The sequence below is a fragment of the Bufo gargarizans genome, chromosome 2 (assembly GCF_014858855.1).
Source record: "Bufo gargarizans isolate SCDJY-AF-19 chromosome 2, ASM1485885v1, whole genome shotgun sequence".
Lineage (NCBI taxonomy): Eukaryota > Metazoa > Chordata > Amphibia > Anura > Bufonidae > Bufo > Bufo gargarizans.
Window position 1 is genome coordinate 205,064,912 of NC_058081.1, and position 18,108 is coordinate 205,083,019.

Sequence of the window (18,108 nt, forward strand, 5' to 3'; positions counted from 1 at the left end):
AAGTACGTTACCATTCTGCATGTTGTACTATAAAGGTTTTGTCTGTATGTAGTGTTTAAACCTCTAAACCCCTTTCCAGCATGCAGTTAATTTTGGGCAGGCCTGACGGGCACATCCCCTTCGCAATATCTGATCTAATATATATGGACTGCTTAAAGGGCTGTAATTTTAAGAAACCTTTATCTCTCCAGCTGCCCTAGTCTGTAACCGTTCCTCGGTGGTATGTAGATTTGTCCGTCTCATAGGAGCTGGGGAAATGCTCCATTAAGCATCTTGTTCCTCATTATGTGCATATCCACAGCCCTATCATTTATCATACGTGATCCCGTGTGGTTGGTGGTATTTGTGTAGCTTTGTTCCATGATGAGAGTTGCATGTTAAACATCACTGAGGAATGGACTGTATGGAGCCTAAAGTGCACAGACTTACAATAGTCATTTAATTAGATCTCATTAACCCTCCACGGCTCTGCCATTTAGCTCACAAGTGCTTTTTGCCTTTGGCAAGTTCAGAATCCACTATATTGGTATACAAATGTCAATGATATGTACTTATAAGGGTTTTATCTTGGTGGTAATGAGCAGACATTTTGCTCCAGGAGTGGTTTGAATTAGGATAGTGTTTCTAATAGGTAGCAGACTAATAATGCAATCATCTAATTATCTTCCCTTGATTTAATCTCTTCAGTGTGAGAGTGGCTGTTGGTCTTCTCTGTGTAGAACTTGGGCCTGGTGTTCGGTGGGTTATTAATGTGTCGCTGCTTATATAGCTTCTGACTTAATTCTTTTTGCGGAAAGCTTGCACAACTACTTCATGGTTATCCTTGAGTAATGCAATGTAATTTGGACACAGAACTGTAGGTTTCTGCAAGTATAGTTTGTAAGATTCTTAAGATTGGGAGATTACTTTCTTCCTTCCAAAATGCATTACCGATCCTGCTGGTATCCAAAACACAACAGGTAAATGGGTACCACTGGTGGATAATGCAATGTTGGCCACTGCTCATATGAGGGATTCATGTGCAACGTAGATTGTAATGATTTCTTGTTGTGCTCATATAGTATGCTTGCATATGTCCTAGTGGGATGCATTTTGCTCTTCCACTTGTGGCCACATCATTGGTGTTCGTGTACCACTATGATCAGAACTGTCTTTCAAGGGACCTCAGTGCAGATGCAGAATGAAATTGTTTTAGTGATTTCATATAAAGCACGGTCATAGAGCTGAATGGTGAGCATGGGTAAAAGACACCCTAGGTTTTAGAGGAGGAAAATAAGAAACGCGCTGTCCATCAGACCTGAATCCCCTGTGAATAAAAGGTTGACCATCTCTACCTGGGAAAGCAGGGTAGGTAAACCACCAACATGGCCTTTACCAGCTGTTGCCCAACTTTCCCAGACTTTCATCAGACCTCAGATTAGACAAAAAAAAATATAGAACTTGTCTCCTAGGCCCTATTCACACAACCATATTTTTGGGGGGTAGGATGCAGATCCATTCATTTCAATGGGTCCAACTGTGTGCTGTCTGCATCCGTATGTCTGTTCCGTAGCCCCGCAAAAAAAGATAGTATATGCCCTATTCGTGTCTGCTTTGCGGATAAGGGTAGGCATTGTTGCAATGGATCCGCCCAAAAAAAAAGCCTATGCAACATGGACATCATCCGTATTTTTTGCAGACTGTAGAATACATAAGGCCAAGGGAATGTAGCCTTACTCTGAACATTGCTGTCTCTTAGTAGATCCAGAGAGTTCTTTCTGCAGCGCTGTACTATTACCTGATGCTGTCAGGACACAGCAAGCGTTAGGCAAAAGACCAGGGAGTGATGAGTAATACTAGCAGCACTGCACTCGCCACTCATCGCACCTCCTGTTTACTAAAGAGCGCTTCCATAATGGGAACGCTCATTAGTATTCACTTTATAAGAAGCACTGCTATTTCCCCCCTCTTTTGGGGAAAGGTGCGTCTTAGAGTGAAGAATATGGTAACTTGAACTTTAATAGCTACTAGATGGCTTTCTCAGTTGCTGAGTAGGACTGCCCTCTGTAGCAGGGGTGTAAATAGAATGTAGGTTCCCACCAAACTATATCAATCTGCTCAGATCCTCTTCTGTGAAATGCAATCTTCTGATGATTCTTCACTTAAAGGGAGAAATGAAGTGCTGCACATTTGATATTAGTTCGACTGAATGACATTTTGAAAACTGTTAAGAAATCGTGTAGGTTACGTTGGTAACGGCTCCTATGTTTTTAGATTATGTTAACTTATCTTTTTTTTCTTTTACAGGCCTGAACAATGCAGGTTGGCAGACATAGAAGAGCAAGCAAGATCTTCAAAGAAAGGACTTTGGAGTGAGGGAGGGGCTGGTTCTCAAACTATCCGGGAAATGAAATACACAATCGAAAACCCTAGGCATTTTGTGGATTCCTTGCATCAGAAACCAGTGAATGGTAAGCACAGCTTCTTTTATGCACTTGTGGTCCCTGTTGCACCAACTAATGCCTTATTCACATCCCAGTGTTTTGGTCAGTGGTTGTGAGTGAAAACCAGTAGTGAGGCCTCCACAGATTTAAGTTCTAAGGGAAAGATCTGCACCGGTTCCGTGTGCAGAACTGCACCTGGTTTTGGCTCCAAATCGCTGATGGAAATCACTGACCAAACACTGACTTGTGAATGCGGCAGCAATGCTTGGACATCCAGAAGATTGGAAGGAAAGCCCTCCTAATGATGAGCTCCTCTATAATCCTCACTACACTGAATGGAAGAATTCATTTAACATCTGTTAACACGTAGAGGAATAGAGACAAATATAAACGGCAGAATTCTGTGTCTTGTATTGAAAGATGGAAAATAAATTGGTTTTGTTTTATAGCGTTGACTAAAATGACTTGAATGCCTTGGTCTGCGGTTAAGTATGATTATGACAATACCAGATTTATTTAGTTCGACCTAAACTAAATTTTTATATTTTTTTACTTGGATTTTGAAACCTAACTTATTTATATTTCCAACTACAGAGATAGTGGGGTGTTTTTTTTTTTTTTTTTTTTTTTTTTTTTTTGTGGTGTGGGATGAACTATAGTTTATAATGGGTACAATTTTGGGGTGCTTAACATTTTTTGTTACCTTACCTGTGCAAAAAAAAATGTATAAGTTAACAAAGGCAATTGAGGTGTTGGCATACTGGATACATTTTTAGGACAGTTAGCAATTTGTGTGGGTGTTGTGTGTTTTTTTTTTTTTTTTTTTTTTTTTTTTATAATGTAAAATGGAAATGGGGTGATATAAAAGTATTTACTTGCAGCATCTGAGGGGTTAAGTGACTGGAGTTGGTGTTATGTCCTGCACATATTTGTGTGGAGCAGTTGGGAAGGGTTACATAGGGACACTGTAATTCAAGGTACATAATGAAAAACTGCCTTGTGTATGTTCCCTTACTGACTGGTCAATTTCACATTTGTGTAAGTGAATGTTGAACCCTTCTCCCCTCCCGTTCTACACTTCCCTGGACTTCAGACTCGGCACTTGTTTGGCCCACAGCTATTTCTTCCAGCTCGTCCCAGTTCAGTTTTTATTTTAGTAGTGGGGAGAGGGTAGTGAGCTGCAGCCAGACACCCCTGGCGGCTGCTTATCTACTTTGAAATTCTGAATGCTCGTCCTTCTAACATATGATTTTGGGGAATGAGTTGGCATACCCCCCCCTCCCCTCTATACATACTTGAGTATGTTCAGATGGAGCTACAGCCTCTTTAACTATTTTGTTCATTTGGGGCTGGTTAAGAATTTGCATTTATTTTTGGTTGGAAGGCTTATTTTAAAATGCCGTCTTAAAGCTCTTCTGATGATTCTTGTGAAGGTAACCCAGATTAATACCAGTGTTCAGTGTTTTTTAAAGTGCTGAGATAAAATGAGCTTTACTTAATCCTTGGTGGGGTTTAGTGCTGCTCTGCCTGTAGCGGTGAGATGACGTATATTAATGATTGAGCTCTTAATAGTTTCTGGCGATGGCTGAGCTCCGTGAGTAAAGTGTGGTGGCTTGGCTAACATCTACTTTATTAAACTTAATTTTTAGTAGATTGTCTGCTCTTTCAGGCAAGTAGACAAGATGCATACGATTGACAAATGCTAGTTTAAAGGGGTTGTCTCATCTTGCTGTTACTAGGGTGATCTGAGACACAGCCCCGGCGCTCGCTGTCGGTGCATGGGAGCTACTGAAACAGGGTAGCAAAGCAAGCAATGTGGTTTCTTTAACTCAGAAATAACATGGCTTGCTGTGCTACCCTGTTTCCATAGTTAACATGCAACGCAATGGGAGCTACTGAAATGGCAAGTGCCAGAGCGCCCTGCTGTTTCCTGGCCAGCTTCTAGACCGGTCTGTCTAGTCTCTCCTTAGTAACTGTGAGATCAGAAAGCCCCTTTAGGCTTTAAAGAGTTTCCATCTTTGACATGTATGTCAGTTGGGGGCATGGTTCCCTGATTGCCACTATGCCAGGAAAGTGGCTGGATACATTGTCACTGAGAATAAATTGAAGTCTATAGGGGTTCAATGTTTTAACCCCTTCCTGCTAAATGTGTCTACGTGTTCTACGGTTCCTTTTCACTGGTTTGGCTGAGAGCACATGTGTTCTGTGCTTATGAGGCACCTCTGAAGGCAGCGTTCCTCCCTTAAGAGTGAAGGATCAGTCAGGTTTAAATTCACAGCTTATTCAAGGTAGAAACAATGAGGATAAAATTTGCTGCCGATTTTAAAATCTGCACCACAGGTCAATTTCCACTGTGGATTTTGCACGCAGCATGTGAATGAGCTTTAAATCTCAGACTTTGCTGTTACTGTAAAATGCTGTGGCTTTTCCACATGCTGTTCTGCTCTGGAAAATCTGCAGGGTTTACATCACATATGGTTGTTTAATAGAAGTAATGGATCAAGGAGCTTGCTCTGCAAAACACTGCAGGATAGGCTTTGGAAAGCTAGCCCTGTATTAACCTGGCTGATGTGCGGGCACTGCAAGTACTGATGGATGATGCCATGTCCACTGGCACTCATTTTCACCGGACTAATTGCAAAGGTCAGTACAAGCTGAATGTGGGAGAAACAATTGCTACCACAGTCGTTCCTCCCTTATTTCTTTCTGCTAATTATCATAGTAAAATAGTATATCAAGCCGAAAAAAGACCTTTGTCCATCCAGTTCGGCCTGTTATCCTGCAAGTTGATCCAGAAAAAGGCAAACAAATCCCCTGTGAGGTAGAAACCAATTTTCCCCACTTAAGGGGAAAAAAATTCCTTCCCGACTCCAATCAGAATAACTCCCTGGATCAACGACCCCTCTCTAGTAGCTATAGCCTGCAATATTACACTCCAGAAATACATCCAGGCCCCTCTTTTAGTGAATCCACCATCACCACCTCCTCATGCAGAGAGTTCCATAGTCTCACTGCTCTTACCATAAAGAATCCTTTTATGTTTGTATACAAACCTTCTTTCCTCCAGATGCAGGGGATGTCCTCTCGTCGCAGTCCTGGGGATAAATAGATGATGGGAGAGATCTCTGTACTGACCCCTGATATATTTTATACATAATTATTAGATCTCGTCTTTTTTCTAAAGTGAATAACCCTAATGTTGATCTTTCAGGGTACTGTAGTTGCCCCATTTCAATTATTACTTTAGTTGCCCTCCTCTGAACACTCTCCAGCTCTGCTATGTCTACCTTGTTCACAGGAGCCCAGAACTGTACACAGTACTCCATGTGTTGTCTAAGTTCTCATCACGGGCATCTCTGCCCCTTTTGAGGCAACCCATTATCTTATTGGCCTTGGCAGTAGCTGCCTGACACTGGTTTTTGCAGCTTAGTTTGCTGTTCACTAAAATTCCTAGGCCTTTTTCCATGTCGGTGTTAGTGGGTTTTACCATTTAGTATGTATGGGTGACTTGCATTATTCCTTCCCATGTGCATAACCTTACATTTGTCAGGGTTAAACCTCACCTCCCACTTCTCTGGCCAAGCCTCCAATCTATCCATATCCAACTGTAGCAGTATACTGTCCTCTTCTGCGTCAATTACTTTAGAGTTTAGTGTCATCTGCAAAAATGTATATTTTACTGTGCAAGCCTTCTACAAGATTAATAAATATATTGAAGAGTATAGGGCCCAATACTGACCCCTGTGGTACTCCACTAGTGACCGTGACCCAATCTGAGTGTGTACCATTATTAACCACCCTCTGTTTTCTATTACTAAGAAAGTTACTTACCCACATAGACATTTTCTTGCAGTCCAAGCATTCTCATTTTATATAATAATCTTTTATGTGGTACAGTGTCAAATGCTTTGAAGTCCAGATATACAACACCCATTGATTCTCCGCTGTCAAGTCTAGAACTTAACTCCTCATAGAAACTGATTAAATTAGTTTGACATGACCGATCCCTCATGAAGCCATGCTGGTATGGCGTTATTTGCTTATTTTCCTTGAGGTACGCCAAGATAGCATCTCTTAGGTAAACTGAAGGTTTTCTATGACAGATGTTAAACTTGCCAGCCTATAGTTTTGAACTGTTTTTGGACCCTTTTTGAATATTGGCACCACATTTGCTATGCGCCAATCCTGTGGAACACTCCCTGTCAGTATAGAGTTCTCAAATATCAGAAATAAGGGTCTGGCTATGACATTACTTAATTATCTTGGGCCTCTTTCACACGGGCGTCGTGTGTAAGGGCCGGATAGGATGTGGGTGCGTCGTGGGAAAATGCGCAGTTTTTCTGCATTTTGCACTCGTGTGAGGAAAAATTGGCATGTTTGGTACCCAAACCCGGACTTCACAGATTCTTTATAGATTTTATTATTTTCCCTTATAACATGGTCATAAGGGAAAATAATAGCATTCTTAATACAGAATAATAAGTAAATTAGGGATGGAGGGGTTAAAAAAAATCAAATCAAATTTAAACTCCCCTTATCCACTTGTTCGCGCAGCCAGGCTTCTCTTCTTTCTTCTTCTTCTTTGACCTAGGAGGAAAAGTACCTTTGGTGATGACACTGCGCTCATCACATGGCTCATCACCATGGTGATGGATCATGTGATGAGCACAGTGACGTCACCAAAGGTCCTTTTCCTCCCAGGTCAAAGAGAAGCCTGTCTGCGCGAACAAGTGGAAAAGGTGAGTTTAAATTTTATTTTTTAACCCCTCCATCCCTAATTTACTTAGCATTCTGTATTAAGAATGCTATTATTTTCCCCTATGACCATGTTATAAGGGAAAATAATAAAGATCGGGTCCCCATCCCGATTGTCACCTAGCATCCATGCTTGCGATTTTCACGCAGCCCCATTCACTTCTATGGAGCCTGCGTTGCATGAAAACGCACAATATAGAGCATGCTGCGATTTTCACGCAGCGCACAAGTGATGTGTTAAAATCACCGCTTATGTGCACAGCCCATAGAAATGAATGGGTCCAGATTCAGTGCCGGTGCAATCCGTTCACCTCACGCATTTCACCTGTGCAGGAAAACTCGTCTGTGTGACAGTGGCCTTAGGATACGGGGGGTGCCATCTGGTCCTTTATTTTAATCTTTTTAAGACGCCGCTGTACTTCTTCCTGGGTCAGACCGGGCACTTTTAATGGAGAATTTACTTATCCGTTCTGCATTTTATCTGACAGTTTATTTTCCTCAGTGAATACAGTGGAGAAAAAATATTTAATAGCTTTTGGTTTTTTTGATCTCTGATTACTCGGTAGGGGATGTGCTGCCGATAATCGGGCATCTTTTGCGTGTGATCAAATAAGGCCCAGATACAAATATAACAAAAATAGCGGAAGCCCCAAACAGCTACTATGCTACCAAAATGTTTAATAGACAAGGATCACTCTGTGTAATGACTTGATAGGCTGAGATTCACTTTTTAAATGGAATTGCAGAAATTTTCTGATATTCTAAATTGAGACTGTATATACGTTGTAAGGCAGTCTACCACACTTTTGTGTAGTGAAAATGCTGGAACAGAGAACCAGTCTGTCCAAACAACTCCAATCCTCTAAGCTCTTAACTGTTAAAGTGACTGTATCTATCCCAGTATACATAGAATACAGTTTTTTGGTATTCTGATATCTATACCCTGAATAAAAAGTCCTGCTGAGGGCTAAAACACTATGTGAATGCAGCCTGTCATTTCAGTCCTACATTTATACACACTGTAGTGACTTGGGAAAACCGCATACATACTAAAGTTCAGAATATGAAAGATGTGAGTGCTCCACAAAATGTTAAATGCTTTGCTAGTTATGAAATATCAATGCTTGTTTTGCAGCGATTATTGAACATGTTCGAGATGGGAGTGTTGTGCGAGCCCTTCTTCTTCCTGACTACCATATGGTGACTGTCATGTTGTCTGGAATCAAGGTATGAAACACTTAGACATCACTGCAACAGTTTTAATAAAGGTTTGACTGAAATCTTATGGTGGATTTAGACAAGTGGATAATAATTTAGGCTGGTTTCACACTGCCTTCCGTGAATTGAATGGACACACACCGCTGCAGCAGTATTTGTCGGCCATTCCCGGCATATTTACTGGGGTTTGGTCGGATCTCCGCTGGACCCAATAGCATTGGATCCACCAGGCTGTTCCCGACCGGAACAACCTGCCAAATCTGTATGTTAGTGTGAAACTTAGGCGATTAATGACAGTTGCGTTTAAAGCTGATAAATTACCAGCAATTTCATGCAAAGATTATGTACAGACTCACTCATTGTGTACTTGACAGAGGATCTTTGTTGTATTTCTACAGCATTGATTTACATGAGACGCCTGTTTTTACGTCATTGAAAGATCACACTTTACATGACCACAATTCAGTAATGACAAGCGATAATCTTTCTCATAAGCTATTTGACAAGTGTTGAAGTGTTTTTCAGTACAGTCGTTCAGTGGCTACATACACTTGCACTACATGATTATCGTCCAACATGAGTCATTTAAGTTAGAATTGTAACTATCTAATAGTCAATCTGCACATTTTTGTAACTTATATTTGTGAGCAGCTTCAAGCTGTTCTACAGCAGTTGCTTGAGTAACAGAATTGGCTTGTCAAGCTGAAGTCTAAAAATGCACTAAGCAATAGTAGTAGTTACATTTCATGAACTTTAAAGAGCCTGTTGTAAAATGTATTTGTAGGATGCCTTTAAAGAGGGCCTCTCGCCACTCCTGACATGTCTGGTTTAATAGCTACATGCATTCCCCATGTAATAATTCTGGAGCATCTATGTCTGTATGTTGTGCCGTTCCTTTTATTATTTCTTCAAGTTATGAATGAATTGCTAGCAGCCTGCAGTAAGGGTACAAAGGGTGGTAACATGTTGGGGGTCGTAAACAAGCATTATAGCTAAAATCTTAAGTTAGAACAGCTCTTATGGATTAACTGTGAAGCAGAAAGCCAGTCTGCAGATACAGAAAGTCAAAGCTGTAGAGTAAAATTTTACTAAACAATTTTTATTTTTTATTTTTTTAAAAGCCCAAAAATGATTAAGGTCTATTCACATGACTGTATTTTTCAGTCTACACGTGGGCCTATTCACTGCAATAGAGCTGCAAAAGATGCAGACAGCATTGATGACATCAGTATGTCTGCTCCCCGACCCCCAGAAAGCTTAAAACAATTCTGTTTTATGGGCAAGAATAGACATTTCTATCATCAGGCAGGGCATTCTGATCCACAAAATGTGGCATGAACCTGGCCGGTCTCCGTGTTTTGCAGGTCTGCAATTTGTGGTTTGCAAAAACTGATATGGTCGTGTGAATGCACCCTTAGGCCCCTTTCACACGGGCGAGTTTTCCGTGCGGGTGCGATGCGTGCGGTGAACGCATTGCACCCGCACTGAATCCTGACCCATTCATTTCTAGGAGACTGTGCACACGAGCGGTGATTTTCACGCATCACTTGTGCGTTGCGTGAAAATCGCAGCATGCTCCTCTTTGTGCGTTTTTCACGTAACGCAGGCCCTATAGAAATGAATGGGGTTGCGTGAAAATCGCATGCATCCGCAAGCAAGTGCGGATGCGGTGCGATTTTCACGCATGGGTTCTAGGTGACAGTCTATTCACTATTATTTTCCCTTATAACATGGTTATAAGGGAAAATAATAGCATTCTGAATACAGAATGCTTAGTATAATAGTGCTGGAAGGGTTAAAAATAATAAAAAAGTTAACTCACCTTCTCCTCTTGTTAGCGTAGATGCCGGTCTGTTCTTTAGCTGTGGACTGAAGGACCTGTGGTGATGTCAGATCACATGCTCATCACCATGGTGATGGACCATGTGATTGGAGCATGTGATCTGACATCACCTCAGGTCATTCAGTCCACAGCTAAAGAACAGACCGGGATCTACGCGAACAAGAGGAGAAGGTGAGTTAACTTTTTTATAATTTTTAACCCTTCCAGCACTATTATACTAGGCATTCTGTATTCAGAATGCTATTTTCCCTTATAACCATGTTATAAGGGAAAATAATACAATCTTCAGAACATCAATCCCAAGCCCGAAGTTCGGGTCTGGGTACCAAACATGCGCGATTTTTCTCACGCGAGTGCAAAACGCATGACAATGTTTTGCACTCGCGCGAAAAAATCGCGCATTTTCCCGCAACTCACCCGCCTCTTATCCGGGCAAAAAACATGACGCCCGTGTGAAGGAGGCCTTAGGGAACCAATGTTGACTTTATCCCTTTATCTCTGAAGGCTTCACTTCTGTTTTTGGCTCACAATAACTGATGGAAATGCAGTAACTGACCAAATAACTGAATTATGAATGTGGCTCTGCGGTTGACATAGGATAGCAGATATGCTCAGTTTCAGGATAGACAATATATTATCCACGACTCGTAGAGCGCAGAGGATACCTGACAGATCCACAGTTATTCTGTAGCTGGGATATTGCTATAGTTATGAAGAATAACACATTTTATATAAAATCTTTGTCTAGTTACCACATATCGCTACATTGTATGAAAGATATGCTGGTTTATAATTAAGGATGTATCTTTTTCTGAATTCTGTTCTATTTATTTTATAGTGCCCAACATTCAAGAGAAATGCAGAAGGTAAAGAGGTTCCAGAACCCTTTGCTGCAGAAGCAAAGTTTTTTACAGAGTCGCGTCTACTGCAAAGAGATGTACAGATCGTTCTAGAGAGCAGTCACAACCAAAATGTCCTTGGCACCATCCTTCATCCGGTATGTAACTTTTTTGGGTGGGGAGGGGGAATACATTTGCATAGATGTGTGTCTTGGGTTAAAACCCTTTTAAGCTGTATTGTTTTTTTTCTAACTATTGCATTAAACTTTCCCTTGCATTCTGCAGAATGGAAATATCACAGAATTGCTTCTGAAAGAAGGTTTTGCTCGTTGTGTTGATTGGTCTATAGCTGTGTATACCCAAGGCTCTGAGAAGCTCCGGGCAGCAGAGCGGTAAGTCTCTATGTGATAACATTAGGTTACTTTTTTGGATACTTGGCCAGGTTGTATGGTTTGTGATGGTCTACACGTAATCGGGTAAAACCAACTCTGTAATCTGATCCTGTTATTCTGTATTCCTCCCTAGGCCATGAACACCTTTTGCAGATTTTGTATTTTTTTAATTGTATGCATTATGGTGAAGGGAGGAATAAATTGCCTTTAATTAAAAATGTTACTTAATTTTGGCTTCTTCTGCATCTGGCACATCCAAAGTAAGAATAAACCCTTGCCTGCATATATTAGAATGGGGGGAGGGGGGGGGGGAGGAAGATGATGGGGGCAACACAGTAATCTATAAAGTGGTGCAATATGGGTCATTCCATGTCAAGTGGACCAACCTAGAAATCCGACCCTCTCCAAATTGAATAAAATTTTGCACACATGTACCCTATGGTCCTAAATAAAATCTTACAAAATGTTTCATCTTGGCCTCTGTTGGCTCCAGAGTTTCATGCAGCTGATGATGGACCAGCTGTAATCCACTGCTTGCTGCGTAACCCAAAGTGGTAACTTTGTCAAGGCACAGTATCTTAAGTAGTTAAGCTAGAATTTTGCAAGTTGGTAAAACTACTTGGTCTAGGTCCTTGAAAAGTTGAGTCAAGCCTTAATGCATCAAATTTTTACATGCCATCAAAAAATTGACAATTACTTTGACTGCCCACTGCGCCTGACATGCATGTCCGACCAGGCTGTAATTTTGCCAGGAGTTATGGCCCATGTGATAAATCTTAAGGTCACATAGACAAGCTTTCCAACCAACTTGAAGACAAGATATGATTAGACAAAGAAATTACATTTCATATTTTTGGCAATTTATGCTACTATTGGGGTGGAAATATCTCAAGTGGTTTATTTTTTTATTGTTTTATTTTTATTTTATTTTATTAATCTCCTCTAAAAGAGCATGCTTTTTGCCACAAAAGTCACCCTGTTTTAGCTTTGACCTGGCCTTATGTTGGCCAGAACTATGCTCACAAGAATGTACCTATTTTGCATGCGTGCATAAACCTCACTACAAGGAGACATTTTTGGTGGCCTCCTGTCTGACAGGCTGGTGAACCAGAAACATAAGATTATGTAGTGCTGCTGAGCTTGTTATCCTAATTTAACTTTTAGCTATATTTCCATACACTTATTCTAATTAATTGTGGGTTGTCATTTTAAATTGGCACATTTATCATCCATCTTGCATTGGACAACTCCGCTACTGCCAGTTCAACAGAATTATTGCCATTGCCAAGGAGCAATTTTCAACAACCAGAGAAGATACCAGCCATGGGTGTCCAAGTTTTTATTGAAGAAAAACAAGAAAGTAAAAACACAACATGCATACTAAAATTGCGAAAAATACTGATTTTTGCAGGACTTCTCTTCTAATCTTTCTCAAACTTGACAAAGTTCTGAATTTCCTGTCAATGTTCACCCAAACATCTTGTGAGAAGACAGAGTGCAGGGATGGCCAACCTGAGGCTCTCCAGCTGTTGCAAAACTACAACTCCCAGCATGCCCAGACTGCCTACAGGTATCAGCCTAGAGCAAAGCATGGTGGGAGTTGTAGTTTTACAACAGCTGGAGAGCCACAGGTTGGCAAGCCCTGACATAGCGCCTGCCAGATGATGTGGGTGCATCAAGGGAAGCAATGACATGCTCTTCTGGGACCCAGCAAGTCTCTCTGCGGGAAGGCCGGTAAAATGACCTTGCAGGGCCATGGGGATGCAAGAAATTGACTAAACCATCATGCTCCTCAATTGAAACTTCACATATATTGCCAATCCACCAGGAGCTCTCATAGGTGCAAGCTACGTACTGACTAGGTTGAAGACAGGACACTTTGAGGACAGATTGACATTCAGGTTCCAGAACACTTGCAATAAATGAGGTTGCATCATTCGAAATTTTGCCAACACAAATATTAGTTGTATCAATGGGTTTGAACTGATGGTGCTCCCTTGTCCCATCAACAGTATGACCCTTGCATCAACATCATCTTAAGGCACCAAACTTTGCAAGGAGACTAAGACTAAGTAGTTTTACTAACCTGAAAAATCAGCCTCCTAGCTTAACTACTTAAAGGGCTGCTGTCACCCCCCCATTGTGCAATTTTCCTTAGCCAACATTACCTATTTGCTAATGTCAGCTGAGTGCAATCATACATGTCCTACCTTTTTTGTCTGTGGCTCATTTCTTGTAAAAAAACGCACTTTTATAATATGCAAATTTCTTCACTAAAAGCTAGTTGGGCGGTTACTTGCTGGTAGCTGCTGCATCCTCGGACTATAAACATGCCCCCTTCTCCACTTGATAGACAGGGCCAGCGAGCGCTCTCCTCCTCCTGCTAGCCCCGTCTGCTGCTGAATTCCTGCTCCGTAACGTTCCTCCATCGGTGCAGGTGTATTTGGTGAAGGACGCACGCTTGCCAGCTTCTTCCTCAGTGTGCCTGAGCCGATTACGTCACACTACACCCGGAAGAAAAGACTGCTGATTATCGCTGATGCCGGTAGTCTTCTCTTCCGGGTGTAGTGATGTAGTCGGCGCCGGCGCACTGCGGAAGGAGCTGGCAAGCGCGCATCCTTCACTTAGTATGCCTGCGCCGATTTGAGGAACATTACGGCGCTTGAATTCAGCAGCAGACTGGGCCAGCAGGAGGAGGAGAGCGCTCGCTGGCCCTTTCTATGAAGTGGAGGAGGGGGCGTGTTTATAGTCCGAGGATGCAGCGGCTAGCAGCAAGTAACCGCCCAACTTGCTGGTAGTGAAGAAATTTGCATATTATAAAAGTACAATTTTTTTTTTTTTTTTTTTTTTTACAAGAAATGAGCCACAGGCAAAGGTAGGACATGTATGATTGCTCTCAGCTGACATTAGCAAATGGATAATGTTGGCTAATGAAAATCCCTTTAAGATACTGTGCCTTGACAAAGTTAGCACTTTGGGTTACGCGGCAAGCGGTGCATTACAGCTGGTCCATCATCAGCTGCCTGAAACTCGGGAACCAACAGAGGCCCAGATGAAACATTTTGTAAGATTTAACTTGGGACCCTAGGGAACATCTGTGCAAAATTGTATTCAATTTGGAGAGGGTCAGATTTCTAGGTTGGTCCACTTGACATGGAATGACCCATATGCTCAATAAATCCAGTGTCACAAATAAGACTATGAATACTTTATTGTAGCTTTTGAGGGTGCAACTAATCAGGAATTTGGCATGCTTTAACATTTGTATGTAAATCGGTTCTTAATTTTTTCATGTTTGCTGACTGTACAGAAGTGTAACCTCCAACATTTTCTTGTGATGCCTATGATTTGTAGACGTCAATAAGTGAGTCATCTGTTTGTTAAAGCTGGTAAAGGTGGCGGCTTCGGTGCTGAGATTTCTTACTTTATAGTTTCCTTGGAGACTGGTACATTTTTAAATTCCAGCTATCCCATAGAGTTGAATGAAGTGGCTACACAGGCATGGCCGATGCTCCATTTAAATGTGGGAGCATTGGGGCCCCTGTTTTCTTGATTGATCCATTTATCCCTTTATTTGCAGGAATTTTTGGGGACAACCGTTTTTAAACTGGTCTGTAATGGGGCAGCATATTGTACAATTCCTCAGATGTCTCAAGGATTGGGCAGCAGTATTCCCAACCTTTACTCCCAACTTTGCATATTAAAGAAGTGATTCTTAAAAGCTACTCTGAACTGAAACCATGTGTCTATAGCCTGCTAAAAATGGAAGCGCTATATAATGGTGCATCGATGTTCCGTTGTAAACGGTTTCTAACTTACTAGCCTGTCATTGTAGTCTGCCCTTAAGGAGCGAGAGAGAGAACTTGTGAGAAATATTATTAAACTTATTTATTTTTTTTCTATAGTTTTGCTAAAGAACGCAGAGTAAGGATCTGGCGAGACTATGTGGCCCCCACTGCCAATATGGATCAGAAGGACAAACAATTTGTGGCTAAGGTAAGTAACTTAGAACGTACCCCATTTCAAGGTGAAGTTGCATTAGTACTTCCTTCCTGCGTATTTGTTTCAGTACATTGTGTGACTCTTGGTTAAGTCTGCCTTTTGAGTCAGTGTTTCTTTAATGCAGTGAATTCCCATCTGGATAGAAACCTCTGGAACCAGCTCTTGTTCCAAAAATGGCACCCAACAGTGCATTGCAGTGAATGGAGAGGTGGCAGTGCATACACTGCTCTGTACCTTCACTGCTGTGTCACTTCTGAGCGCGCTTACTTGCCCATTTTTGGAAGTCCCCCTAGGAGTAACTGGGGGCTGCATTTGGACAACCACCTCACCGTTCACTGCAGCACGCAACAGGGTCCTGTTCTTTAGATGGGAGTAGCTTCCAAGGTTGGCGCCTGCCACCGTTTTGGCATATTCTGTTTATACATAAATGTCCGGATGGCAATGCACTTTTAACTCTTCAACAGTGTGTATGTAATAAAATTCTGCATAAACAAGTCTATTGTCCAGGAGCAAGAAATGTGACTGTTTGCCAGTAGATGGTGCTGTCCACCAAGCTTTTGGTATTTTCAGCTAGCACTGCACCATAAAGGTGCGTGTTCATTTCTAATAAAGTTTCATTTTCAATTGAAATTCACAGGAAGTGTCAGTCTAGCTTTCTGGAATAGTAAACTAAACAGAGTGAGATGGTAAATGAAGGTTGCGGATTATGTAAACTGTGCATAGAACATTAGTCATCTCCTCTCCTCTCATCTTGCAAAAGGAAGTTTTTGCTTCACCTTGCAGAAGTGTGGCTAACGTAATTGCCACCTCACACAGGGTTTAGCAAATGTCCCAACAGGACTAATTTTGTGGAGCAAGCAGACTTTCTGCACACAGTAGTGTTTGATAAGCTTAGCGAGTCTCATCTGTAATAGCGACTGGAAGACTCCTCCTTTTCCACGCTCCCATTTTTTTGCTCTGTGTTAAGGGTTTTATTTACTGTAGCTTTTTAAAATGTAATGTTCCATACAGACTGCAGTGGAAATTGACACTTGTTTTAATGAAGGCATTTCATGACCATCAATTTCCCTGCTCTGAACATTTTGCTGTCATGTGTAAAGCGCCCTGCTTCTTGGCACCTTACAATGGGAGGCTGCATATCTAAATTCAGATCAGAGCATAGCAAGGGACTGGTATTAAAGATCTTTGATTAGCCACACCAAGAAATATTCCAGCGCTTTATCAAACTTCAAATTGTAACCCTCGTGTAGAACAAGTGCCCATTGTATTAGTCTGATGTTAACCCCTTCAGGACCCGGCCATTTTTCACCTTAACCCCTTCAGGACCCTGCCATTTTTCATCTTAAAGGGGTTGTCTGAGTTATGGAAAAAATTATATAGCACTGAAAATCTGATGGGCAGCAATATATAACTAAGCTAAGCAAGTTTTATGCAAAAGAGATTTTATATTATATTATATATATATATATATATATATATATATATATATATATATATATATATATATATATATATATATATATATATATATATATATATATATATATATATATCTCTATCTATATCAAGGAATGTGGGCAGCACCACTATCAGAATAGTACTGGCGGAGTGCCAGCGGCTGAGTCGGCGATCCACCTCCAAACGATATAAAAAAATAAACTCCGCGGCACATCCAAGTCGTGAAAAAGTAAAAGAAATTTTAATCACCAAACATGCGACGTTTCAATCCTCTCAATGGGATTTTTCTCAAGCAATGACATAGTGGGCAGTGCTTAGTACATATTTAAACATATTGACATAATAAAACAATCAATGAATAAATTATAATCAATCAAGGTGATGTAGTTCAAAACTTATGACAGCAACAGTGTTATTGTGAATTAACATTTCATGAAACTCCATTTAATTTTACAGTGTAAATGATATCCATATCAAATCCAACATACAGCATGCTGACAAAACACAATAATAACAATCTTAATGACATCAGGTGTGTACCATTATAATAACCAAACTGTGCAGGTGTACCTCAGTGGAATGGTGAGTTTGATTGCAGGGGTGAGCGATGGAGTCAGAGCACAAGGGTTCCAGCGTCTCAAGGGAATCAATGCGCATGTCACAGGACCTTCCTGGGGAATCCGGTCACATGATCACCCATTTTGGTCATTCAATGCAATGCACATGACGCAGGACCTGTGGGGGTGTGGCCACAGCACGTGATCACTCCTCTGTTCATGTAAATCATCCGGTCATGTGCTTCCATTTGTCACATGATCGGATTAGACGAACTTGCAAGTTCATGTGCTTAATAAGGTTTAAAGCACATGAACAAGCATGATTAAACAGATTTGTTCACAAGGATCATAGTGTGGGACATATATACATCACCTAGAATAAGTATTAAATATATAAGGTTTAAAGAAATAGATGATCTTGCAGACCTAAGATAGAAGGATTGCGTATGCAAGCATAAGCAGTAGCGCAGTATATATGGCAGTATGGGCACCCGTAATCGGATCATTGTCAATCCTAGCGCATCGAATCACGCGGACAATGTCACTCATGAGTCACCAATCGAATCGGGAATAAAAGTAAATCAAGAGAGTATATACAACACTGGAAGTACCATTGTTATG

General features: G+C 41.2%; 1 protein-coding gene across 2 annotated transcripts in view; it reads left to right on the forward strand.

Moving 5' to 3' along the window:
- The window catches only part of SND1 (staphylococcal nuclease and tudor domain containing 1), a 602,204-nt gene that overhangs the window by 45,985 nt on the left and 538,111 nt on the right, over nucleotides 1-18,108 (forward strand). For both annotated transcript variants that reach the window (XM_044279946.1, XM_044279947.1), the window contains exons 5-9: nucleotides 2,287-2,450; nucleotides 8,314-8,405; nucleotides 11,078-11,236; nucleotides 11,364-11,470; nucleotides 15,376-15,466. In XM_044279946.1, the coding sequence (XP_044135881.1) occupies nucleotides 2,287-2,450; nucleotides 8,314-8,405; nucleotides 11,078-11,236; nucleotides 11,364-11,470; nucleotides 15,376-15,466 (613 nt within the window). The remainder of the gene's footprint in view (nucleotides 1-2,286; nucleotides 2,451-8,313; nucleotides 8,406-11,077; nucleotides 11,237-11,363; nucleotides 11,471-15,375; nucleotides 15,467-18,108) is intronic.